Source organism: Phyllobates terribilis, unplaced genomic scaffold (assembly GCF_046119375.1).
Source record: "Phyllobates terribilis strain yellow unplaced genomic scaffold, ASM4611937v1 Scaffold_9__5_contigs__length_417890890, whole genome shotgun sequence".
In the NCBI taxonomy this organism is placed as follows: Eukaryota; Metazoa; Chordata; class Amphibia; order Anura; family Dendrobatidae; genus Phyllobates; species Phyllobates terribilis.
Window position 1 is genome coordinate 137,998,641 of NW_027362769.1, and position 27,956 is coordinate 138,026,596.

The following is a 27,956-nucleotide window of genomic DNA, read 5'->3' on the forward strand; positions in this document are numbered from 1 at the left end:
TGCAACCAGTCGTCCTGTCCCTGTAGCTGAAAAACACCCTCATAGCATGATGCTGCCACCACCATGTTTCACTGATGGGATTGTATTGGGCAGGTGATGAGCAGTGCCTGGTTTTCTCCACACATATTGCTTATAATTATCACCAAAAAGTTCTATCTTCGTCTCATCAGACCAGAGAATCTTATTTCTCATAGTCTGGGAGTCCTTCATGTGTTTTTGAGCAAACTCTATGCGGGCTTTCATATGTATTGCACTGAGGAGAGGCTTCCGTCGGGCCACTCTACCATAAAGGCCTGAGTGGTGGAGGGCTGCAATGATAGTTGACTTTGTGGAACTTTCTCCCATCTCCCTACTGCATCTCTGGAGCTCAGCCACAGTGATCTTGGGGTTGTTCTTTACCTCTCTCACCAAGGCTCTTCTCCCATGATTGCTCAGTTTGGTTGGACAGCCAGGTCTAGGAAGACTTCTGGTGGTCCCAAACTTCTTCCATTTAAGAATTATGGAGGCCACTGTGCTCTTAGGAACCTTGAGTAATGCAGAAATTCTTTTATAACGTTGGCCAGATCTGTGCCTTGACACAATTCTGTCTCTGAGCTCCTTGGGCAGTTCCTTTGAGCTCATGATTCTCATTTGGTCTGACATGCACTGTGAGCTGTGAGGTCTTATATAGACAGGTGTGTGCCTTTCCAAATCAAGTCCTATCAGTTTAATTAAACACAACTGGACTCCAATGAAGGAGTAGAACCATCTCAAGGAGGATCACAAGGAAATGGACAGCATGTGACTTAAATATGAGTGTTTGAGCAAAGGGTCTGAATACTTATGACCATGTGATATTCATTCTTCATTTGTTTACAATGTACATATACAGTTTGAAGAAGCATGCTTTCATTGTGAAAACTTATTGGAAAACTGAGTCCTTAAAGAGATGCCAAAATGGGTTCCTCAAGAAGTTTGGAGGTCGAAATCCGTCGTCCAAACAGTTTATTCTGTCATTGGTGAATAAACTCAAACATTGCTAGATAGGCATAATCGAGGACGTCCGGAATGTCTGAGGAAACAACATAAATCGTTGCACAAACTTTCCCAGGAGATAGGCATGTCATATTTCACATGTCAACGATGACAAAGTAATCTCCAAGGGACTGTGGCCACCAAGATCGCATGATATAATACTGATGGATTTTTTCCTTTTGGGGCCATTTGAGAGGTCGGGTGTACAGTAACAAGCTGCGAACTTTACAGGCACTGCGAACATACACCGAGAAATTCAGGCTGTGACCCCAGAAGTCCTGCGGAATACATTCAACAATATGGAACGGAGCGTGCAGGCGTGCCAGGATGTGAACGATGAACATTTTCAGCACCTTTAAAACATCAGCTTCTCATGGTCCTAAGCTTGTACGGTCCAAATTTCAGTCCGATAGATCATCTCTTTTAGAATTTACGGCACTCATTTAGAAGTACAGAAGATACAACACTGTATATTGAAAGAGGCTTTCTCCTTCTTATCAATTTAGATAAGCTAAGGACTCGCTCCCACTTGCGATTAAATTGGACAAATGCAATCCGATAAAAAATCGTTTTGCATTATTAGGTCAAATGTTAATCCATGATGTAGTTGGGAAAAAAAAATACATATCTTGTTATATTCCTATAACTTTTAATTTTATCCCTATTCTAATTTACCCTAACAAAAACTATTTCTGTTTATCTATATCCTGTTATTTCCTGTATAGCTAAAGGTATGACACATATCATATAATATATTGTGATCTGTTTCTATTGTTCAACTTGGCTTTTTCACAGTGTAATCTATAATCCCCATTGTATACAGAAAAAAAATCTTTTTTCTTTTTATATTCACATATTTATTTCTTAATATATGTTCTATGTATGCTCTGTCTATATGAAGCATCAAGGTAACTAGCAGTAATAATGTTGAGATTTTCTCGGTATGGGAAAGGCTGATACATGAATACTAATTGGGGTCACACCCAGTTGGTTGTAGCCTCTCCTCCAAACAATTATATGCCTTATATATTCCTTGTCAGTTCTATCTAGACAGGGTTTGGACCATGAAGAAGGCACTGTACGTGTCGAAATGCGTAGTCCAGGGGGGTCTCTGCGCCTATACTGCTCTGTTGCGTGGACTATGGAAAATTTTTAATGGAATTTGAATAAAAGTCGTTTCTTATAATCACCATTGGAGGAATAGCTGGAGAAATGTCTTGTAAATCTTCATAAAGTATACATATATACTGTATAAGGTAGTATATAATACAGTGCTGGCCAAAAGTATTGGCACCCCTGCAATTCTGTCAGATAATACTCAGTTTCTTCCTGGAAATGATTGCAATCACAAATTCTTTGGTATTATTCTCTTCATTTAATTTGTCTTCAATGAAAAAAACACAAAAAGAATTGTCCTAAAGCCAAATTGAATATAATTCCACACCAAACCTAAAAAAAGGGGTGGACAAAAGTATTGGAACCCTTTGAAAAATCATGTGATGCTTCTCTAATTCGTGTAATTAACAGCACCTGTAACTTACCTGTGGCACCTAACAGGTGTTGGCAATAACTGAGTCACACTTGCAGCCAGTTAACATGGATTAAAGTTGACTCAACCTCTGTCCTGTGTCCTTGTCTGTACCACATTGAGCATGGAGAAAAGAAAGAAGACCAAAGAACTGTCTGAGGACTTGAGAAACCAAATTGTGAGGAAGCATGAGCAATCTCAAGGCTTCAAGTCCATCTCCAAAGACCTGAATGTTCCTGTGTCTTCCGTGCGCAGTGTCATCAAGAAGATTAAAGCCCATGGCACTGTGGCTAACCTCCCTAGATGTGGACGGAAAAGAAAAATTGACGAGAGATTTCAACGCAAGATTGTGCGGATGGTGGATAAAGAACCTCGACTAACATCCAAACAAGTTCAAGCTGCCCTGCAGTCCGAGGGTACAACAGTGTCAACCCGTACTATCCGTCGGCGTCTGAATGAAAAGGGACTGTATGGTAGGATACCCAGGAAGACCCCACTTCTTACCCTGAGACATAAAAAAGCCAGGCTGGAGTTTGCCAAAACTTACCTGAGAAAGCCTAAAACGTTTTGGAAGAATGTTCTCTGGTCAGATGAGACAAAAGTAGAGCTTTTTGGGAAAAAGCATCAACATAGAGTGTACAGGAAAAGAAAAGAGACATTCAAAGAAAAGAACACGGTCCCTACAGTCAAACATGGCGGAGGTTCCCTGATGTTTTGGGGTTGCTTTGCTGCCTCTGGCACTGGACTGCTTGATTGTGTGCATGGCATTATGAAGTCTGAAGACTACCAACAAATTTTGCAGCATAATGTAGGGCCCAGTGTGAGAAAGCTGGGTCTCCCTCAGAGGTCATGGGTCTTCCAGCAGGACAATGACCCAAAACACACTTCCAAAAGCACTATAAAATGGTTTGAGAGAAAGCACTGGAGACTTCTAAGGTGGCGAGCAATGAGTCCAGACCTGAATCCCATAGAACACCTGTGGAGAGATCTCAAAATGGCAGTTTGGAGAAGGCACCCTTCAAATATCAGGGACCTGGAGCAGTTTGCCAAAGAAGAATGGTCTACAATTCCAGCAGAGCATTGTAAGAAACTCATTGATGGTTATCGGAAGCGGTTGTTCGCAGTTATTTTGGCTAAAGGTTGTGCAACCAAGTATTAGGCTGAGGGTGCCAATACTTTTGTCCGGCCCTTTTTTGGAGTTTTGTGTGAAATGATCAATGATTTGATTTTTGCTTCATTCTCTTTTGTGTTTTTTCCTTGCAAGCAAATAAAATGAAGATAATAATACCAAAGAATTTGTGATTGCAATCATTTTCAGGAAGAAACTGAGTCTTATCTGACAGAATAGCAGGGGTGCCAATACTTTTGGCCAGCACTGTAGTTGCCAGTTTAGGTTGATATAAATATAAGCATACACTCCAATTACCATTGGTAAACAGTGAGGAACTATTTTAATTTTAGAGTATATACAGTAAAGCAGGCCTTTTTTATTTAAATATTAATAAAAGATAAATAAATTAATTAAGTTTTATTTCCACGGTAGTGAAAGAATGGTAAATTATTTTCCTTTGGACTAATTACGTTTTTTCATTAAGTTATACCATATCACCACCTTTAGTCCAAATAATATTAGTATTTACTAATCAGAAGACACACCGGCAGTGTCGGACTAGGGTGCCAAGGGCCCACCAGTAACCAACTCCAGGGCCCCACTTTTCAACTACATGCAAATGTGACATTATTCTCAATCACTAATTTATATAATGACCTGGGTAGATTGTTAAATGAATAAGATGCCGCCTTTGTCTGTACATAGTGATTCAAGTATATTGTGCCAAGTACTGCTCATATAAGAGGGTGATGGCCCACCAGAGGATTTTCCTATTCTCCTGTGGGCCAGTCCAAGCCTGGGCACCGGTGATGCTAGCGTGTAGAAGGAGGTTCTCAGGGCTCTGATCTAGTGGCAAAGTACTACTGGGTCCTGCAAATCTTGTTGCTTAACTTATTTTCATACATTTCTGGGTAAATGACAAAGAGATCCATATTAGAGAGTTTTTACAAAATAAAGTTTCAAAATTGGTATTTTCTATGCGTAAGGTGATGGCATACCGCTAGGATATACCATCACTTTATCGTAGGTTGAGCTCCGTCATCTGGGCTCTCGAGAATGACGGGACCGCAGTGCTGGGTTAGCACTTTATCTACTAAAATATAGAAAAAGTGTCAATTCAGCTTACCACTTATGTGTTACAGATAAATATCCCAGGAGACTTCCAGGGCAGACAGTCTGTGGTCTGGGTGGGATGCATGGAGTATGCACTGGTCAGGCTTCCAGATCAAATAGCTCTCAATGGTTCAAAAGGAGATGTCCTCCAGCTCCAAAGGAAAGTAGATAAAACTTTGCCTTTAGCCATATAGGATAAAAAATGGCAGAATGTGCACATATTAAAAAAAAACATTATTCCTACGCGTTTCGGGTAGAAAAACCCATAATCATAGCACATCAATTATCCTATATGATTAACAGTTAGGTTTTAACTTCTTCTCTTTGTTGCTGGAGAATATGGACCATTAAGAACTTTGTTATCTACACTGTGGAACCCCAGTCACCCACTCTGCAGGAATCATTAAGGTAAATAGGGTCAGCTATAATTTCCTCCTTTCCCTTCATTCTCGAGATCGCTGGGGGTTCCAGAGATCGGAGTCCCAACAATCACAAAGTGATATTGTCCCTTTAAGTTACTTCTCTATAGGTTTATGTAAAAACAAACACGTTGCACCCCTCCTGTGTCATTTCTTCTGTTTCACTGTTTATATGACTGCAGTTTATTGACATGATAACATATGGCGCTCGGCTAAAGAAGAATTTCATCGCCAACATTTTTATTTCGTTAGATGATGTTAAAAATATCAGGAAAAAAAATAAGTCATCTTAGTCATGTTTGGAACAGATTCTGGCCTTAATCATACAGAATAAAAGTAGAAAATGACTCCAAATGCGAATTAGAAAAATGTTCTATAAATGCAAATGAATAAATGAATAACTTGTATGTGGAAGGCAGCTGCCGATACTGTAACATTGCGCCAATATTGGAGCAAGAGCAGCTAATGGTACTGCGCCACCTGCAGACTAGAGCAGGAAAAGCTTGTTTTAAAAAATTTAAAGATCCACCAGGGTACATGTGCCATCCATAGGACTGCCCCTCAAAAATGGTGACTGGTATGCACCGTATGTGTGTATAATGTCATGGGACACTTGGATCTTCTGCAGGATCAATGTAACCTTAAACCAGATCTATTCACAGTTTTCACAGTTCATGTGTTCTCCTTTCTGTAGAGGGAAGTAAAGACAACAGCCAAGAATATTCCGACAATTCCATGGATAATTTCAAAAATTACTCCTATAACAAGAGAAATGCAGATAAAAGGAGAAGCGGCTCATCTTCGCAAGTCTCTTCCATTAATGAGCAGAAGCCCTTATTTGCAGAACTCGGTGGCTTTAACTCTACTTTCCCAAAGCCTTCTGCGCCTCAGTTTGAAGAAGCTGTTTGTCCTTCTGAAAAGATAACCCTTACAAAAAGAAGTCTGTCTTACCGAGGTAAGAAATGTTTTGCACGCCCCTATTAAAATTTCAGGTTTTTGTAAGGTTAAAAAATCATACCAAGAAGAACCATTTCAGGACTTGTTCCACCTTTAATGTCGCCCATAATATGTACAAATCCATTAACATTTTAAGAGGGGTGTGTAGACTTTTTATATCCACTATACATATACAACTGATAATTACCGCATATAATATGTGGAGGGTATAATTACCTAAATCTGGGACCTGAACCCAACCTGAAACTATCACAAACACATACGGGCAATGTTATGAAGTCTTTGGGAGCAATGGACAAATTGTAAACTACGACTTCCATATACTTCAAACACATTCATGGCCACTTCTCTACTTTTTTGGGATAAGATGGCAGAATGTTTGGGAGACCTCAGGGCGCATGTCTTATGGGTCTTTCTTATATTATCTTCTCGTGTCTAGCAGTTGTATTCCTGGCATTATTTAGCTCTTAATTATAATTCCCAAGTCAACCTTTCATCCAATGAATCAGAATTCATCAGTAATTTAGAGCCAAGACAATCTTGGTGCCCTTTATTTAACTCTGGCATGACCTGCCTTTTTAATAGGGCACCTGGTTTAGGCACAAGAAACGCTGAAAAAACTCCGAAAACTTGACACCTGCGTTTTTTCAGCATTTTTTTTCAACACCAATTACTTCCAATCGGTGAAAAAACGCTGAAAAAAGTGCCATGCTCTATCTTACAAAAAACCATGCAAAGCACAAAATCCTGATTAAAAAAAAAACATGATGTGTGCATGAGATTTCTGGAATCTCATAGACTTTGCTGGTACTGCAAAATGCAGCTGAAAATTTGCATAAAAAATACATCACAAAAAGTTGAAAAAACAATGATGTGTGAACATAGCCTTATAGTTTACAGTCGTTGGAGGTGTTATTTGGACATAGAGTCACCAAGGGTTCATAGATATGCATTGACCCTGCTTGATTTATTTGCTCTCCAAAATGTAGGATTTAGGGTGTAGGTCGCATGTATGAAATCATCAGTCTACTTTTTTTTACTGCCAAGATACAGCCCTTATTCCCATATGGTCTCATACTATTTTAATTTTAGGTAATGCAAGAAAGCTTTGGTTGTGCTTTCCTGCCCAATATTTTTTATTTTCAATGTCAATGTAGACATATAAGAAGAACTATTTTTTTTTGACAGAACCTTTTATGGCAGTAATTAAGGATAAGTTCACATGTCCAGTAATCATCACTTAGAGCGGATCCTGCAGCAATCCGTTAGCAAAAATGTTCTGCAGACACAACTGTTTTGTACGGCTAAGAAAAAATAATTTCAACTGGATTTGTTTTTTTAACATCAGTCTATGGTAGTAAGATCCGTTAAATAGCCATCCGTTTTTCTTCCATTTGAAAAGGATGCGTTTTTTGCTAACTGGATCAGTTTGACATGAAGGAAAAATTGACAGCTGTTTAACGGATCCGTTTTCCATGGACTTCAATGTTAAAATAACGGATCCATGCGAAATTGCTGCCTAAGGAACTTCTTTAGTCTGTCGGTCATGCAAGTCCCAGAGATCAGACTTCCACAAATCACAAAATAATAATCTGGATAGGCCATCATTGTTTATTCCCGGAAAACCTCATAAAAGGGTTTGTCTCGCAAATGATAGATTTGCTTTTTTCCATTCTGCAAGTTGAAAATAATAAGAGTTAGGCTAAGCTCACATGTCCAGTAATCCCATATATGGCCATAAAACTGTACCAAGGAAAAACTTTTTAGGCTAAGCTCACATGTCCAGTAATCATCCGTTAGAACGGATCCAGCAGTAATCTGTTAGCCGGACGTTTTGTCCAGCTAAAAAAGAAAACTGATTTCAACTGGATCCAGTTTTTTTAACATTAATGTCTATGGAAAACGGATCCGTTAAATAGCCACCCATTTTTCCTCCATTTGAAACTGATCCAGTAAGCAAAAAAACGGATGTCTATTTAACAGATATGTTTTCCATAGACTTCAATATTTAAAAAAAAAAAGATCAAGTTGAAATAAAAAAATTTTAGCCGGACAAAAAATTTGTCTCTGCCTAACATTTTTATTAAGATTGCTGTTGGATCCGTTTCTAACGAATCATTATTGGACATTTGAGCAGTTTTTCCTTGATACAGTTTTATGGCCATACATGGGACTGCACCAGTACTGCAGCTGGGTCAATAGCATAATTGTGACCTGTATTTGGACCCCTGTAATCATACATTGATGACCTATTTTATGCATATGCCATAATGTGTAATCCCAGAAATCCCCATTAAACAGCATCTTGTATTCTGCTATTTGGATCGCCCTTTCATTTTATTTATTTGCTGTCATTGGTAAAGGAAACAATTATTACTTGTTAGATTATATCTAGCATAGTTGCTAACTTTCACAAATTTTATGGGCTGATCGGGGTGGGATTTCTGTAAAACTCCTTCAAAAGTGGTTGTTCTGGGGTGGGTTATGTTGGTATATCCAACAGTTGTGGACTTCTTTGTGTGAAGGAGGACTTTATGCTGATCTGACAGTAGATGGCGATGTTGTGTAAAGTTTCCTTGTTTACTGTATTGTAAAAGAAAAAAAGTCTCTCTTGTACTTTCTGTTTTGTTCTTACTTCCTGGTGCAATACTGTGTGACTGTGCGTTTTTTCCTTTACCTCATGTTCTGAGAAGTAAAAGCTTGTTATCCCATGTAATCTGCTCTGTGAAGTTTTCTACTGCAACTGTGGGTATCCAAAAGCTGTGCAACAGGTTAGGGGTGTTCCAAGAGGGGAGGAATGTTTTCGGGAAGCTCTGGGGCAGGACTTCAACTATGATCTAAGAATTGGTAATTACACACTTATCTGATCCATCACTTTGTTTCCTTACAAAGGTAACTAGAAGGAATATAGCGCACAGATAGGGTCTTATCCGAGATAAAAGGAATATTCGTGAAAGATAATTCAAATTTACTCACCTATTAGGGTTGTGTAAGACACAACCACTGTACTTAGCATTGGCGGCTGCTTCAAACCCCGAAGCAATGATCCTTTGTTGGGTGAAGAGAATGGGGCATCAGACTGCGCTGATAATGCATCAGAGGAATCCAAGTCGATGTAATGGTGAAATAGACTTTATTTCTACGCGTTTCGTGGTGATCACACCACTTCCTCAGGACAGTCTATACACATACACATACAGGGTCTGTTATTTATAGCGAAAGAATGCACATGGAGACGCCTCCCTTCAAAAAAACCACCACACCCAGTGGGTGGGAATCAGACTAAACGCATGTATACACCTTAAAGCACACACAAAACAATCATAAAGCATAATGGAGTATATCACTTTAAAACATTACTCATACATTTAAAAATATAAATGTAGAAACATTTTTTTTTTTTTTTTTTAATATATTAAAAAAGTAGTTAAATGAGTAAATAAATTTTACAAGCTAGGGGGGTGCTTGAACCTATGATGTTGACCCATTCATTCTTTGTTAGGACCCTGCTGCTGTTTTAAACCTTTGAGCCATGGATGAATTTGATTTGATCTCTTTGGTGATAGTTTCACAAGAATCTATGAGATCAAAAAAAATAATAATGGATAAAAGAAGCTCCAAAGCTCTTAGACGAGTTTAAACAGAAGGAATGTTCAATATTAAGAGGAATTGCAGTTACAATGCGGGATGCCGAAGGCGATCCCAATAAAAATCACATAGCAATTAATGGGTCAAAACTAAACCCAACCCTAACAGGTGAGTTAAATTGAATTATCTTTCGCGAATATTATCTCGGATAAGAGCCTACATGCGCTCTATATTCCTTCTAGTTACCTTGCTACCCGTCCAGGAGGTTTCTTAAGATCTCCTCTTATACGGGATTGAGCAGCAGCAGGGCATAATGGATTACTTCCCACAGAGATCGTCATCTCGAGAGAGACTCATTGTGGAGACCATCGGGAACAAGTCTCAGTCGCAAATTGACCTTGTAAAATGTATTTATTAATTTAACTCCTTTTTTAACATAGTTAAAAAAAAAATGCTGCATTTATATTTTTAAATGTATGAGTAATGTTTTTAAGCGATATACTCCATTGTGCTTTATGATTGTTTTGTGTGTGCGTTACGGTGTATACATGCGTTTAGTCTGATTCCCCGCCCAATGGGGGTGGCGGTTTTTTAGAAGGGGGGCGTCTCCATGTGCATTCTTTCGCTATAAATAACAGACCCTGTATGTGTATGTGTATAGACTGTCCTGAGGAAGTGGTGTGATCACCACGAAACGCGTAGAAATAAAGTCTATTTCATCATTACATCGACTTGGATTCCTCTGGTCCATTAACCTGACAGGCGAGCAGCGCAGTCTGATGCCCCATTCTCTTCACCCAACAAAGGATCTTTGTTTCCTTAAAGGCATAGTCCATACAATAAATAACCTTGTCTTCACCAGATTTATAGAATTATTAGTCATTAGTTATTGACGAGATTTCCATGACATGGGACAAGTTTTGGAGAGCAGGTCTTCTTTCACGCCATCTTTCTGGAGCTTTCAGAAGCTTCTTTTTCCAAACTTGTTACAAACGACTTTTCCAACTGAAAGATTTCTTTCCATAGACTTATTTAGGATGAATCTTTGTGTCCCTGCAGCCATAGCAACTCTTACCAAGGCAACCCGCTGCAGATTTTAGTCTGTGCTAAATTTAGAAAGTCTGCAAAAAAAAAAAAGTCTGCATTTTCATCAAGTCTGTGCATGATCCAAATCTGTCCTTTTCTGAATATGCCGAATGTTTTATTTATGTTTTTTTTTTACTTTGCTTCCTGATTTAAAAACTAAAGCTGGACCCGAAGACATAAATCCAAGACCTGATAATAGGCAAATAATACAATAAAGCTTAACCTAGGCGACTTCCATTGAAATACAATGAGGATTTATTTTTGGTCGTTGCCTCTTAGCAAATTGTTTGCTTCTAGTCTAATGTTATCGATTGGAAGAAGAATCTAATTACAGCAAGTCTGAAGTTGTTATCAGATTTATAATTATTTTGTTCCTTGAGAAGCTTCTAAGCTCAAAGAGAAAACCGTTTCTTATTGGTAAAATGGGTCCCCCGTGACTTAATAACGACATGCTCGGGGAATCGTATAATAACCGATGAAAACATAATTATTCTTATCAAGTCTAGACATATAGATCCTAGACAAGGAGAGCGTCTTCCTACTTGTTTCATCAAGCAATTCTTGGAAAAAAATATGTCATACAATAGATGAAAATGGCGTAAGACAGATCATATTCTACATAAATATAGCGCAACTGCGACACTTTCTTGATATGATTGCAAAATATAGTACAATATTCAACATTAACCCATTTACTGCCAAGAATCTGTGTGACACCCCAGGGGTCTGGTTGCCACAGTGATAGAGATATTACGTCTGAGAGCAGGTGGGAGGTCTCTTGGTCAGGGATCCTATGCATGCCACACCTCCTGCCCAGTCCTGGGAGGGGAAGAACTTCCCCTAGATAAACCTAGGGCTGAGGCAGGGTTAGGGAGTAGAGAAGAAGTAGAGACAGAGAAAAGAAGCAAATATAGGAACAGAACATCAGGAGCTCTGTGGGAGCAGTGTTACAAGGAGTCAGGGGCTGGCAGCTGCAGAGCTCGCCCTGACTGAGAAGATTTCTTACCGGACCCGGAGTCCGAGGCTGTGGGGACTAACTCCTACCCAGCAGCAGAATCCGTCAGGCAGGGGATTCCAAGTCCTCTGGCCAAGAAACCCGACGGCCCCGAGTCACCGGCCATACGGGTGAGCACCACACGGTACACTGAGGGACGTGGGCTACTTATACCCGCCTCTAGCAAGGTAGCCAGAAGAGTACAGTTAGTTTGGGAGGCCTACAACTCCGCCTGGCCAGGGGAGATCCCATCTGCTCAAGGACTGACCAGGCCCCAATCGCTAGCCAGTACTCCGGGAGGGTCTATCTTTGTCACCAGTAAAGACCCTGAACTACACCGTACCGTCTCCGAGTGGTTCCTGCTACCCCCATCATCCACGTCGGCTGCCCTGAGGCCATACCCCTCCCGTTGGGGGTTATACTATCACGCTGCACAATCCTACCACCGGCCTCAGCGGTCTGCCCTGCAGCAGCAGCTCCTTAGCTGTACTCAACGGGTGGCGTAGTCGTCCAACATCTACCGCTGATACATCGCCGCTCAGTTTGACTCCCTGGGCACGGACCGGGTCACCGCCACGAGACTACAACCCTCAACAGATCCGGCTCCGGGTAAGCTCCCGCGTGCGCAACGCAGCGCGACACAGGCCCAGGGGCGCGTCAACTTTTGGCGTAGTCGGCAGGATTTCGTGCCCGCAACCACCGGGTACTGCGTGCCTGAAAAAGACTGTTCAAACTTACCTGTGGTGAAGATTCCCGCCATCCGGCGCCATCTTCAGCCTTCTTCCCGCCATCGGTGAAGATTCCCGCCATCCGGCGCCATTTTCAGCCTTCTTCCCGCCTTCCGTGGAGTTTTCCCGCCGTTGGACGCCATCTTGAAGACGTCGCGCGGGAAGAAGAGGGGCGTGGACTCCGAAAGCACGCGAGAACTGAAGCCCCGCCTCACGTCCGGACGTCGCGTAAGGTCCTGGAAGGAGCCCAGCAGACGCCGACGTCACAGGAGCGCGACGGAAGGTCCTCAACCCTGACGATCTACTGCGGAGCCGCGGCCTACGGAAGAGGATCATCGCAAGGTAGGCCACGGTCCACTAGGGGGGAGGAGGATGTCGGATACGGAGGAGAGCTTCACTGCCTCAACCCCCGCCAGCGCCACCGCTGCTGCAGTCATGCCTTTCACCATGCCCTATATCCCGGGAGCGGCCTGGCTACCCCAGTACTCAGGGGAGTCACATACCCTGCATGACTTTAGAGAAAAGCTGGATAGCCTCTTCCAGGTGTACCCCCTCACAGAAGAGCAAAAAGTGAGCATCCTGGTGGCCCAATTAACTGGGGCAGCCCGAAGGGAGGTAAAGTCCTGGCCACCTGGGGGGAGGACTGTCGCAGGGATACTAACCCGGCTGAGGGACACCTTTGATACCCGCACCTCAGCCGAGATCAAGCTTAGATTCTACGGGTGCAAGCAGCGAGCACACGAGAGTATAAGGGACTATGCCCTGAACCTACAAGAGGCCCTGAGAGCCATTAAGCAGACCGACCCTGACGGCGTGGGAGACGAGGACAGGCTGTTGACTGAACAATTTATAGAGGGTATATATTGCAATGCCCACCGAACCCAGTTGCGGGCAATGGCCTTACAGGACCCTCATCTGGGATTTGCACAGTTCAAGGACAGAGCCATCCGGGTGCTCCGAGAACCGGCACCAGGTGGCGTTGTGACCCACAGACGCCCCACTACCACTTACCACCAGGAGGCGGCACCCTTGTCGGCAGGGCCTGTGGGAGCTGATGCGCAGGCTTTGAACAATGACCCGGCTCCAGACCTGCACCATCAGGTCCAAGAGCTAGCTAAAAGCGTTGCTGCGCTAACCCGAACTGTGCAGTCTTTACAGGTTTCCACTCCAGGGAAGATCCAGCTGGCATCCGGACCGGAGGACATCCCGTGGCGTCGACCAAGGAGGACCCCACCGGCCAGAGGGAGACCCAGCGACCGATACAACGAGGACGGACGACCCATCTGCCGCCGCTGCAATCAACCCGGACATATGGCAAGGTACTGTCCTTTAAACTGGCACAACCTGGGGTAGAGGGCCAACCCCCAGGAAAAAGATCACCAGGCCCATCGAACTGGCGCGACAAATATGTGGGAGGACGTCCAGTCTTACCCGTGGTACTGGATGGCATTCCTATGAGTGCCCTACTGGACACCGGGTCACAGGTCACCACCATCCCGTACGTGCTCTTCAAGCAGTACTGGAATGACTCGGATATCACCCGCTACCCTGACGACGACTTGAGTATCATCGCCAGCAATGGTCAGCCCGTGCCACAGATTGGATTTAAAGAGGTGACCATTAAAATCGGTAGAGTCGAACTGGCAGCACAGGGACTGATCATTGTAGACATTGACAAACACGAGAGTCACCCAAAGATAACTCTAGGAACTAATGTAATTGAAAATTGTCTTGCAGAGGTGATTTTCCTTTTACAGCAGGTTGCCAAGAACGCCAGCTCCGGCGAGCAGCGAGTGCTCCAAAAAGAGATCCGGGCACTGATGCGACGGCAACAGGTGGAACTCTCCGGCGGTGAGATTGGTAGCGTGAGAATGTGTGACCCTTTCCCTATTGCCATGCCCCCAAAAAGTGAAATGATGATTTGGTGCCGGGCAGCTATTGGTCTGAGAGGTAGAGATTACCAGGCAATGGTAGAACCAGTTTACTCAGACAGTAGGCCCACCATCTTGACAGCACGGGGGTGGTTAATGTACGCCATGGGAGGGTGCCCGTTCGCATAATCAATATCGGGAAGAGGGAAGTGTACCTGCCCCGGTATGCCACGCTAGCCAAATTATATACCATTAACCAAAATGCTATACAATCTGTGGAACCCTTGCCTCCATCTCACCCGGAGGAAGGTAACGGCTCTAAGAAAACAATGGAGGACTGGTGTCAGCAACTACATTTGGGTACTGACTCCACTCCCTCACACCAGAAACAGGGAGTCTATCGGGTGGTTCAAGAGTACGAGAGAGTGTTTAGTAAACACCCGTTAGACTTCGGGCGAGTCAAGGGGGTAGAACACCACATCCCCACGGGAGACCATCCTCCCATAAAAGAGAGGTATCGACCCGTACCCCCTGCACACTACCAACAAGCCAAGGGGATGCTTAGAGACATGAAGGAGGCTGGGGTGATCAGGGATAGCTGTAGCCCCTGGGCAGCTCCACTAGTCTTAGTCAAAAAGAAAGACAACACCATGAGGATGTGTGTAGATTACCGGAAAATCAACCGTATCACACACAAGGGTGCGTACCCCTTACCAAGGATAGAGGAGTCTTTGGCTGCTTTAAGATCTGCTAACTTCTTCTCTACCTTGGATCTCACTAGTGGGTACTGGCAGGTTCCTGTAGCAGAGGCGGACCGGGAGAAGACCGCATTCACCACCCCGATGGGACTTAGCGAGTTTACCTGTATGCCGTTCGGACTCTGCAACGCACCAGGAACCTTCCAACGATTAATGGAGTGCTGTCTGGGCCACAGAAACTTCGAGACGGTCCTGTTGTACCTGGACGATGTCATCGTATATTCTAAGACTTATGAGGACCACCTGAAACACCTGGCGGAAGTGTTCGAAGCTCTGGCAAGCTACGGCCTAAAGGTGAAACCCTCCAAGTGTCACCTCCTGAAACCAAAGGTGCAGTACCTGGGACACGTGGTGAGCGCTGACGGAGTGGCTCCCGACCCTGATAAGATCACCGCAATTAAGGAATGGCCAAGTCCCTCCAGTGTAAAGGAAGTGCGGCAGTTCCTCGGGTTGGTAGGCTACTACCGCAGGTTCATCCCCGGTTTCACCAAAAAGGCAGCTCCTATGCAGGACCTCCTGATAGGCCAGTCCCGGAAGGCCAAGAACCAGAAGCCGCCCTTCAGATGGGAGAAGTTGGAAGAAGAGTCCTTCCGCCAGCTGAAGATGGCCCTCACGGGGGATGAAATCCTGGCGTACCCGGATTACAGCCAGCCCTTTATCCTCTACATCGACGCAAGTAACATCGGGCTAGGAGCCGTGCTGTCCCAGACCCAGCAGGGGAAAGAGCGAGTAATCGCTTACGCCAGCCGAAAACTGCGACCCACCGAAAGAAACCCTGAGAATTACAGCTCATTTAAGCTAGAGTTCCTGGCAGTGGTGTGGGCAGTCACCGAACGCTTTAAGCACTACCTCGCTTCTTCCCGGTTCGTCGTGTACACGGATAACAACCCGTTGACACACCTGGACACGGCAAGACTCGGTGCCCTAGAGCAGAGATGGATGGCCCGCCTGTCCAACTACGAGTTCACCATCAAATACCGGGCAGGACGCTCCAATACCAACGCGGACGCCCTGTCCAGGATGCCAAACCTACCGGATGTAGGAGAAGATCCAGAGGGACTGGAAGAAGTCGAACTCCCCGCGTTTCACCGTCATGGGACTATCCAGTATTCCCATCGGGTAAGGAGTAAGCAAGGCGCTACGCTTAACCCCTTACCTCACTACAACTGGGCGGAAACGCAAGACAGTGACCCTGCCGTCCGGCTGGTGAAGGAGATGCTGACTCGGCCAGAGGCTCGCCTTGACCCAGACGCTCCGGAGGAAGCCAAGCAACTGTGGGCAGAAAAGAGTAGACTGTTCCTTTACAAGGGGAAGTTGTGCCGCAGGATGGTTAACTCCCGGACGCATGAACTAATCTGGCAAGTAGTAGTGCCACGACGAGATGCAGCCATGGTGATGGAGGCATACCACGATGGAGCTGGGCATTTCGGATGGAAGAAGCTGGAGTTCCTGCTGCGCGGGCGGTTCCATTGGGTAGGCATGAGGGGAACCATCGAGAGGTGGTGCAGAGACTGTGGCCCGTGCAACCTGAGGAGGAAGGACCGTGCCAGCCAGAAGACTCCCCTGCAGTCCATCGTCACCCGGCAGCCGTTGGAACTGGTAGCCTTGGATCATGTAAAACTGACCCCAAGCAGAAGTGGCTACGTCTACGCACTAACCATCGTGGATCACTACTCCCGGTTCTTGGTTGTCGTCCCCGTCAAGGACTTAACAGCTCGAACAGCAGCTAGAGCCTTCCAGCAGCATTTCTGCCGTCCACACGGGTACCCGGACCAAGTGTTGACAGACCAGGGACCTGCCTTTGAAGCGGAGGTCTTCCAAGAATTCTGCACTCTGTATGGCTGCCGGAAGATAAGGACGACACCCTATCATCCGCAAACTAATGGACTTTGTGAGAAAATGAACCAGGTGGTGATAGATCTTCTGAAAACATTGCCCCTGGAAGAACGCAGTCTGTGGCCTGAGAGGCTGCCCGACCTAGTGGACCTATACAACCACATCCCGGTAGGTTCCACCAACTGTACCCCAGCTTACCTGATGAGGGCAAGACCTGGGAAGCTACCTGTTGACCTGGAGATGGGAGTCCTGACACCCGAGGACACTTCACCAGAAGCAGACTGGGACACAGAGAGGCAGCAGCAGTACCGGAAAGTACAGGAGAGAGTGGAGCGAAGTCTCTGTCAAGCTAGGGAAAGACAAGAGAAAACTTACAACCAGTGTGCTCCCGCTGTTCCCCTGGTACCCGGAGAGCAGGTCTTGAAGAGGAAAAGGCGGCTCCACAAGTTGGACGACCAGTGGGAGAAGGACCCGTACATCGTACTGCCCTCAAGCCACGACAACCCAAAGGTCTGTACCATCAGTAAAGACGGAGGGGAAACCACAACCATTGTATCCCGGGATCACCTGAAGAAGTGTCCCGAACAGCTACGGAACCCTGAAGAGGAACAAGAAGACCCTCGACCCATAGAGGAAAGGGAAGATATGGTTAGTACTGTGCTCGGAGACTTCCCTCGGTCTTGGACTCAAGTCAATGGCGCAGTTGTGGTACCCGTACTCACCTTCCTCCAACCAGCATCCCAAGCACCTACGGAGCAACAGCTAGAGCTGGAAGAACAGCCGGTCCAGGAGGCAGAAGACCCCACACCAGCAGACCAGGAGGATCAACCCTCTGCTTATAGTGAACCTGCCATGCCTCTAGTGAGCCAAAGGGCCCGTGGACAGCTGCCCAGTTTACCCTTGACAGTTCCTACACCCTGTAGTTCGGGGCTAGACAGTCAGCTCCGTAGGTCCACTAGGGCCACTAGAGGCCAGTTACCCGCACTATGGAGGATTTGAAGTGTATAAGTTGTTTTATTTATGGTTACCTGTTTTTCTTGTTGCTTGTAAATAATTATGTGTTTCTAGTTATTTTTAGGAGTCCTTGGTGGATTTACCGGGAATCCTTGTACAATTAGTTGGAGCGTAACCCAGGATGGACTAAAAGACTGATAAGGACTCGGGGCAGGACAGACCCCTACCTGGTTACGTCTCCCTGTTTTGGTGAAATGGACACCTTTGTTTTCTTCAAAACTGCACCCGGTTGCGGACACGCCGTAACCATCTTTATGTGTTTTTCTTATTGTATTATTATTGTTTATACCTTGTTATGTTTTTTCTAAAAATATGTTTAGTCCCGGAGTACTAAAGTTCACTAGGGGGGAATGTGACACCCCAGGGGTCTGGTTGCCACAGTGATAGAGATATTACGTCTGAGAGCAGGTGGGAGGTCTCTTGGTCAGGGATCCTATGCATGCCACACCTCCTGCCCAGTCCTGGGAGGGGAAGAACTTCCCCTAGATAAACCTAGGGCTGAGGCAGGGTTAGGGAGTAGAGAAGAAGTAGAGACAGAGAAAAGAAGCAAATATAGGAACAGAACATCAGGAGCTCTGTGGGAGCAGTGTTACAAGGAGTCAGGGGCTGGCAGCTGCAGAGCTCGCCCTGACTGAGAAGATTTCTTACCGGACCCGGAGTCCGAGGCTGTGGGGACTAACTCCTACCCAGCAGCAGAATCCGTCAGGCAGGGGATTCCAGGTCCTCTGGCCAAGAAACCCGACGGCCCCGAGTCACCGGCCATACGGGTGAGCACCACACGGTACACTGAGGGATGTGGGCTACTTATACCCGCCTCTAGCAAGGTAGCCAGAAGAGTACAGTTAGTTTGGGAGGCCTACAACTCCGCCTGGCCAGGGGAGATCCCATCTGCTCAAGGACTGACCAGGCCCCAATCGCTAGCCAGTACTCCGGGAGGGTCTATCTTTGTCACCAGTAAAGACCCTGAACTACACCTTACCGTCTCCGAGTGGTTCCTGCTACCCCCATCATCCACGTCGGCTGCCCTGAGGCCATACCCCTCCCGTTGGGGGTTATACTATCACGCTGCACAATCTTACCACCGGCCTCAGCGGTCTGCCCTGCAGCAGCAGCTCCTTAGCTGTACTCAACGGGTGGCGTAGTCGTCCAACATCTACCGCTGATACATCGCCGCTCAGTTTGACTCCCTGGGCACGGACCGGGTCACCGCCACGAGACTACAACCCTCAACAGATCCGGCTCCGGGTAAGCTCCCGCGTGCGCAACGCAGCGCGACACAGGCCCAGGGGCGCGTCATCTGAGGCAAAACTAAACTAGGGGTTCAGTGTAGGTGGGTCAAAACGAATCTGAGTGGGTCCCCAAACTAAAGTTTATAAGTACAGAGGCACTACATAATCCTAGCGGTTATAGGGGATGCCAAGCAATCCTGTTACTGAATAATAAACATCTACAGTGACTTACAGGTGGAGTCCTTTCTAATTGGAATTGTTCACGCTTTTCCATCTAACCCATACCGTCATGAAATCTTCTCCTTCCAGCCACAAATCATTTTGTAGCACATACACATTTCACTGCCACATTTTCAGCAAGCCCCTCACCTGCTCCCAATGCTTTCATAGTCTATATCTTAAATTAGTAAACCAAACAAAGTGATATAATCTCATGCTAGGGCAGGGTCGGACACAGAAAGATGGCCCCTGAGGAAGAATAGTATATTGGTCCTTTGCAGTCCAACAGGTCATCATAATACTCAATTACACCTACTTTCGAGGTGGAAGTGGGTTACCTTACTGCTTGGACGCCTGTGCAGCTGCACAGGTTGCACCAATGATAATAGTGGTCCAGCATAAGCAGGAGCAAACCACATCTGAATGGGCCCCCAACCCAAAGTTTATAAGTCCATATGTGCACCATAATCCCACTGGTTGTATGGGACACCTAGCAATTCTGTATATACTAAATACAAACCATATCTTCAGTGACTTGCAGGGTAGTGTCCATTCTAATTGGAGTTGTTCACTTTTTCAGTCTTCTCCATTTAGCCCAAACCACTATGAAAGCTTCTTCTTCCAGCTAGAACTCATTTGCAACACATTTCACTTACACATTTCCAGCAAGCCCCTCACCTGTTCCCAAAGCTGTCATAGTCTATATATTATACCTGTAAACTGAACAAAGTAATAGTCTTATGCAAGGAGTTCAGCACAGGTGGAAAAGATCACATCCTAGTGGGCCACCAACCCAAAGTTTACAAATACAGAAGTGAACCATAATCCTTGGAGTTATAGGAGGCACGTAGAAATCCTGTTACTGAATAAAAAAAACATATCTGCAGTGACGTATAAGTGATATCCTTTCTAATTGGAGTTATTCACTTTTTCAATCTTTTCCATCTAGCCCAGGCCACCATGAAGACTTCTTCTTCAGCCCCAACTCAATTGTAGCACATTTCACTTAAAAGTTTCCAACAATATTCCCCACCTTCCCGTAATGTCACATCTCTCTATAGTGTTTTACTAGTGCCGCCTTAATCTATAGTTTATATATCTATAAACCTATCAAAGTAATACAATATTATGCTAGGGATTCAGCATAAGTGGGACAAACCACAACTGAGTGGGCTCCCAGCCCAACTATGGAGCCGCACCATAATCTTAGTGGTTGTATGGGACACATATCCTGTTGCTGAAGTAAAACTATAATACAAATACAAGACAGATATTACTACCATGCAGTAACTGTAAATACCAGTTCTGTACATCATATAAAACATTAAAATACAATTATATTCAGTGACTCACAAGTGGTGTTCTCTGATTCTCACTTTTCAAGTCTTTTCTACCTAGCCCAGACCGCCATGAAGACTTCTTCTTCCAGCCACAACTCTTCTGCAGAGTTTGCAGCACAGATACATTTCTCTTGCATATTTTCAGCATCGCCCCCCCACCTATTCTCAATGTTACATCTATTTATAGTATTTTACTAAGGCAGCCATAATCTTCATCTTATAGCTGCAAGCCAAAAGAAGTAATATAATCTTGTTTTGGGTTAACTTACTGAAAAATGAGAGATCCTATAAGAAATATTCTCTAAGCAATGCTGCTGTCTGTGCTGGGATTATTGACGACATTGCTCTTTAACATCCTTTCAGAGCATCTTAGAGCTTCTCTTACTTATTCAGTCAAATAAGTCCCCTGATGGGTACACTGGTGCCCTCTTTCTGCAGACGACTGTAGCTTTGTGTATGGATGTTACTCGGACTTGATCTTTCTATGGTCTTTAGGCTCGAACAAAGAATCTAATGATCTGATCTGAGATAATGGTGACAGCCAAGAAACAAAGCTGTAACCTTACACCCAGATAGGTTGGAATGGATGGCTCTTTCCATTAGTGTGATAAATACACCTGACAATCAGTTGGGGACCTTCCCGTACACAATATGGCAGAGCCGGCTGGAGTTACATGATGTACACAGCCGTCTGCATTGAAGTTTTATAGATCAATAATATTTTTTTAAAATACTACTGTCTGCAGATTTATGATGACATCTAAGAAATCAGCTCCTGCATGTATCCAGTCTGCTCCAGATACTAGCGGAAGGAATTAGGACACCGGAACAAGCTGATAATATATGAGGGCACATTGGAAATGTCCTGGCACAAGTGTTAACTGGAGCATAACAGTATCTTAAACCGCCCATACGTTGGTTGAATTATTGCCTATCCAAGAAGCTTTCCAGTTTAACCAGTAGAAGACCGGTCCGTTTTTCCTATTTCTGACCAGGCACTTTTTTCTTCTTCTTCTTCTTCTTCGTACATGCGGTTTTAAGAATTCAAAATTTTATTCCTCATTCAAATATTCAAATAATTTTAATTTTTTTTTCGTAAGACGTGGGGTCTAATTTTTATATTTTCCCATTTCTTTAAAAAAAAATTATGGCCTCAGATGACCATTGAAATACATTATCAATTTTGTTCCCATTTCCGTAATAATTATTTTTATCTATTTATCAGATACATTTTTTTTATTTCACGGCGTTGGGGCTAGTAAAAACGAAAAAAAGAAAAACTCAGCAAAATAATCAGCAGTATTTACCTTCAGACCAAAATGCACTACCAGGGTGCAGCAGACCCAAATAAAGATGGCGGCTACACAGGTGCACAATACTTACTCATGGGGTGCACTTGGATAGTACCGGGAAGCCCGCCTAATCTAATATCGACTAATACCTGATATATTATATATATATGCATTTTTGCACTTTTTTATTCCGGGGTGCAGCCGGGCCCATCAGCGCTGGCATTGTAAACTGGGGTGTCTGTTCCCATGGGGTGCACTTGGATAGTACCAGACAGCCCGCCTAATCTAACAGTATGGGTGTAACTAATAGGCTGTAAGCCGGATACTGTGCACTACCCAAGTGTGAACAGCGCCCTATACAAGCCTTTTTGTGTGCAATTCAAATACTAAGCAGTCACCCCCTCCATGAAATGATAGGTTGTGAGCAGTGATGAGCGAGTATGTTTTGTTAACCCTTTCGCCGAGTATACTCGGGCGAGCACTGAGCATTTACATGTTTGAATCACTCCCGTGTGCATGATTTGCCACTTTTTGACAGCTTTAATACATGTGAGTAATGTCTGCTTCTTACACATTCCTCACATGTATTAAAGCTGTCAAACCGACGCAAATCATGCACATGGGAGCAATTTAACCTTATCACAGAGCACGCTGTAAATACTCGGTGCTCGGCGAAAGGGTTAACAGAACATACTCGCTCATCACTAGTTGTGAGTAGTGATGAGCGAGTATGTTCGGTTTACCCTTTTGGCGAGTATGCTCGGGCGAGTACCGAGTATCTTCAGCATACTCGGTGATATGTTTGAATGTCTCCCATGTGCATTATTTGCGAATGTTTGACAGTTTTAATATATGTGAGGAATGCTTGTTTCTTTTGCATTCCTCACATATATTAAAGCTGTCAAACAGTCGCAAATCATGCACACGGAAGACATTCAAACATATCACTGAGTACGCTGAAGATACTCGGTACTCGCCCGAGCATACTCGCCGAAAGGGTAAACCGAACATACTCGCTCATCACTAGTTGTGAGTGATTGTCTCATCAGTATTTTGCACCTGAGTAGCCACCATCTTTATTTGGGTCTGCTGCACCCTGGTAGTGCATTTTGGTCTGAAGATCTGAGCAGGTAAATACTGCTAGTAAAAACGATTTGCTTTTGTTTTGTTTTTTTTCTGTTTTATTTATTCTTTTTTCACACATTATGCCCCCTTAAGGTCATAAAAGACCATTGGGGAGTATTTCAACATTTAAATGCATTTTTATATCGTATGTCCTCTGTAACTGGGGCTGGTATATTACACCCAGATTCATTGTTAATTCAGCCTCCTGGCTGTACAACACAGCTGATCTAGATATGTTAACTCCTTCAGCTCCTGCTCTCTCCCAGCCACCTGCCAATCACGTGATCACTGGGTCCAGAGGAGAAAGTACTTTTAGCTCTTCCTATGCTGGATATATCGCAAGTGTCCATCACTATATATACAGCGACCAGGAAGGCAGAGATGGTAATAAACCACCTCTGCCTTCTCTTTGGGAGTCCGGCTGTTTCTGATGGATGGCTATTAGCTCCTGCAGCTGCACAATCTTATGCTTGCAACTTACTCTGCAATGACATTTTAGAACTTTATTACAGAATAATATACAGATCTCCTGAATGTTTTAATTCTATGTCCAGTCTACAACTAGTTAAATGATCACTGTCCTTTAAGCAATTTTTGCATAAATCAGTAGTACAAGTGAATAACATAAACTTTGTAATATATCTTAGCATAGAAATATGCTTCTTCCTCAACTTATGAGCCACTTCTTCTGTTCCACCCATCATTTGAACACATCATTTATTCTAAAAAACTAGCTAAAATGAAAGCCAGCTCACTGAGGTGTCAGATTACAGTTGTCTATTAAAGTCTATTGAAGGGTAGAAAATGGGAGGAGCAGAGTAAGGAGAAAGAGGAAGAGAGACACAGATAGATCCTGCTACAGCGTTCTGGTGTTTTTTCCCTCCCCAGAGCTGTATTACCAGTTACACTGCTCAGTAGTTGTCCTGGATGCTTCTGGTGCTTCTGAACATGTGCTAGATAGAGAGATGAGAGAAGGAATCATTTATGTCTGTGTCTGCTGTGTATGGGAGATATCATAACAGCTAGTTTCCACCTACTAGCTTAGAGACAATTGGAAAATAGAAAGAGAGCCTGCAGTGGGGAAAACTGAAGAAGACAGATATATTATTATTCCTCATGTACACTTATATAAACGCTCATTTGGAACAGTCACATGAAATGATGGGTGCACTTTGGTCTAAGGCAGTAGAGCAAGTCATTAAATGGGCACATGCGTTATATTGTAGTGTTTTAGTATATGCCTTACAAAATGCTAAAAATATTGAAAAGTGCTCTAGAAGACATAGTCATCACAGTTGGGAACTATAACCCCCAGTATGATCTATCCAGGACAGAATGAAGGTAGTAATGTGTATTTTCTTTTGTGACAGATATAGCAAGTCCAAAATGCTGGGAGAGAGAAAGTGGCAGGATACACCAGAGTGTAACCAACGAAGCCGCACTGAACAGCTCAGCCTGGGGAGTGAGCGATGGCGACAATGACCCAACGTACGGAGAAGTGGAGCACAGGTTAGATCTGATGCAGGAGCAGATGAACAGGTAAGAGATGCAGAACTAAGACTATAAGAGAGCAAATTCTGATTTTCATACAAACTTGCATTCTATTTCCTTTTTGTATAAAACTGTATATATGCAAAGAAGTACATATTCAGTATAGTCATATACAGTGGTGGAGCCTTATGGGGGTCAGAGTCGGGGGTTGTCCCAGGCCAATTGCGGTGCAAAATTTTGACTGCAGATTTTCCTGAACTCATCCAGGAGGGCAGGATATGCTCACCCGGCATCTGGTAATGTAGGTGGGTATGACAGCCAGTGGTTGCTTTGACATCTCAGTCTGTGCTGCGGAATCTTCATACAAAGCACTGCAAAGATGAGTTTTTAATGGGCTAACAAAGCTCTTAGCATAATGAAGTGAACTTTGTCATCTCGATCTCTGCCAATGGAGAACACAACAGCTGATGACAAACTCATTTACTCATTTTAACTGCTGTGCTCTGCATAGGCAGCAAATGAGATCACAAAAGCTGCACTGTGGTCTCCCATATTGCCCCACCTTTCATCTCCATTGTAATTCTGTGAGAGGAGAGACAGAGACCTGCTGCGGGTGCTGTCCCAAAATTAAGGGTCCTATATTAAAAAAATATATATCATTATAATAAACTTTACACGTTTACATCATTTTTATAGCCCTATCTAGATTTAGGGTTAGGGTTTGGATTACAGCTAAGTTTTGGACTAGTGTTAGGGCTAGTGCTATGGTTAGGATTAGTTTTAGGGCTAGGGTAATAAATACAAAAATGTAGTGGAAAAAAATAAAGTAAAAAAAAGTATAACTTAAATTTTTTACATTTTATGTCGGATTTTAGCAAAAAGTAGAAATGAACTAAAGGGTGAAAGGGAAAATTATAATTATTTCTAAAAATACAACACAGCTAGTGAGGGGTAAGGAGTTCAATACTGAACTGATGGCAGGGACTTGGGGAGTGCGAACAGTCTACAGATTAGTGGGATGCCAAACATTTGCCCTGAGGCACTGGCAATCCATGCTACACCACTAATCAAATGTATTGAGCACTGATTAATGCATATTGCTAGGAGTTTTACTATACCTTTCCTCTTGACTCAACATGTCCTGAGATGAGTGGGGCAAGATGATTGACTTCCATTTGCGATACTCTGTCAGGAGATGTTTATGTCATTTGTCTATATTTGGCCACCCAGTGGCTGTGGTTGGTTGAAGCACAATAATGTATTGAGTTTTATTTTCGTTGGAGTCCTTAGTACAATTAAAGGTAAGTATGGCTACATCATCCTTAAGTTTTATTGAACAATACAAAACCTATCTAATTAATAATTTATTTTCATTTACTTTTCCATGCTTCAATAAAATCTTACATTCCATGTTCTTTATAATGTAAAAAATACACCTTTAAAATGAATATGTACACAATTTTTTTTTCTACAAATAGGTCTAAATTTCTGTGGTGCTAAAAATCAATCTCTAGCTTTATATTGATTTGATCTGTTTTTCCCATAGTCACCACTAGAGGGAGCACAAGAGCACAATGCATGCCTGCATGAATGCAATAATAAATCAATATTCAGTAACCTCTCTAGCTCCACCTAGTGGTGGCTAAAGGCAAACAAAAATTTTACCATTTAGATCTATAACTATACAATGGATTTGTGAAATTAGTATAAAAAAAAAACTGAGCTTCAACTTCTGTAAAGATTTGTTGTGAAATAATTCAGCATATTATTTTTTTTAATTTACATATGATCTGGCATTAAAAAGTGGATATTCACTTGATGCCTAATGCTTCCAAATGTTTTAAGTCTTTGAGAAAAGAATCGTATCATGCTCCACTGATTGCCACATAGTATTATGGAAGTATTCTCTCCAAGAGCATTGCGTTGGTGGATACAGAGCCTCGTAGAGGCAGCATATGGCGGTATGTGAAGTGCCTAAGGGTCCCATAGGGACTTTGTGCTGTACTGTACAGGGTCTGGGCTTTGTTCTTGGGCTCTTACCGTCTATTATTATCAGTCCATATGTTTTTTTTCTACAACAGTCACATTTTTTCTGCAATGTCCTGCTGAGCAGCTTCCATCTTCGGTATTTTGCGTGATGAGCTCAGGGGGCTTTGCCTTGTTAATGACTAATGTTCCATGTGAATATGTGCTCTACCACCCTGCTAGATTTGGCCACAAGCCTCTATGGCCGCCTTGAGCCTTTATTTATGAAATCGATAAAAAAAAGAGGCGAAGAATGTCATATACATGAAAGATTAGCTCAAAGTGGCGTAAGGGGGAGAAAATGGGACAATGTCACCTTAGATTTTCTGCCTCAGATGATAACTGCAGAAATAATTGCATTTAGAATAAATTGCCTGAACCTTCTTCTAAGAAACGGAATTACTTTTCTCATTCATAACGGAACTTCTGGAAATATTTCATGTTATCTGTTATGGGTTTTTAATATTCTCCATACTATTAATAATGATATTATATATTATATGGCATTACTATGCTGACTTGCATCTGACTCATTTACTTTGTTTCATGCGGGTGACTAAAGATATCGCAGGGCTGAGGTTTCTTTTCTTTAAAGGGGTTGTCTGGGATACAATATAAAATCTCAATTCCAAAAAAAAAGTCTGGACATTGTGTGGAATGAACAGATCTGAAGTTGAGCGTTGGACATTTTTTCATTTTGTGTGAAAGAAAAATAACTTATTTAGAAATCGATGGCAGTAACATGTCTCAAAATAATTGGGACAGAGCCGTATCTACCATTGTGTAGCCTCCCCTCTTCTTTTTACTACAGTCTGTAAACGTCTGGGAAGTGAGGAGACAATTGCTGGAGTTTTGGGAGAGGAATGTTGTCCCATTTTTGTCTGATGTCGGATTCTCGCTGCTCCTATGTCTGGGGTCTTTGCCGAAATTTTTAATTTCATTATGCGCCAAATGTTTTCTATTAGTTTTCTATTAGTCTGGACAGCTGACGGCCGGTTCATCACCAGAACTCTTCTTCTATGAAGTCAAGCTGCTGTGATGGATGCAGTATCTGGTTTAGCATTGTTTTACTGAAATATACAAGGTCTTCGCTGAAACAAACATTGTCTGGATGGAGCAAATGTTGTTCTAACACCTCTATATAATGCATAGCCGTGATAGCGCCTTTCATGTGTAAGCTGCTCCTACCATAGGCAGGAATGCAATCCAATACTATCA

At 43.5% G+C, this 27,956-nt stretch overlaps 1 protein-coding gene across 5 annotated transcripts in view; it reads left to right on the forward strand.

Annotated features, from left to right (window-relative positions):
- Window positions 1-27,956, forward strand: part of KCNH7 (potassium voltage-gated channel subfamily H member 7) — a 513,596-nt gene that overhangs the window by 469,898 nt on the left and 15,742 nt on the right. For all 5 annotated transcript variants that reach the window (XM_073647046.1, XM_073647048.1, XM_073647050.1 and 2 more), the window contains 2 exons: window positions 5,880-6,140; window positions 24,593-24,761. In XM_073647046.1, coding sequence (XP_073503147.1) covers window positions 5,880-6,140; window positions 24,593-24,761 — 430 coding nt within the window. The remainder of the gene's footprint in view (window positions 1-5,879; window positions 6,141-24,592; window positions 24,762-27,956) is intronic.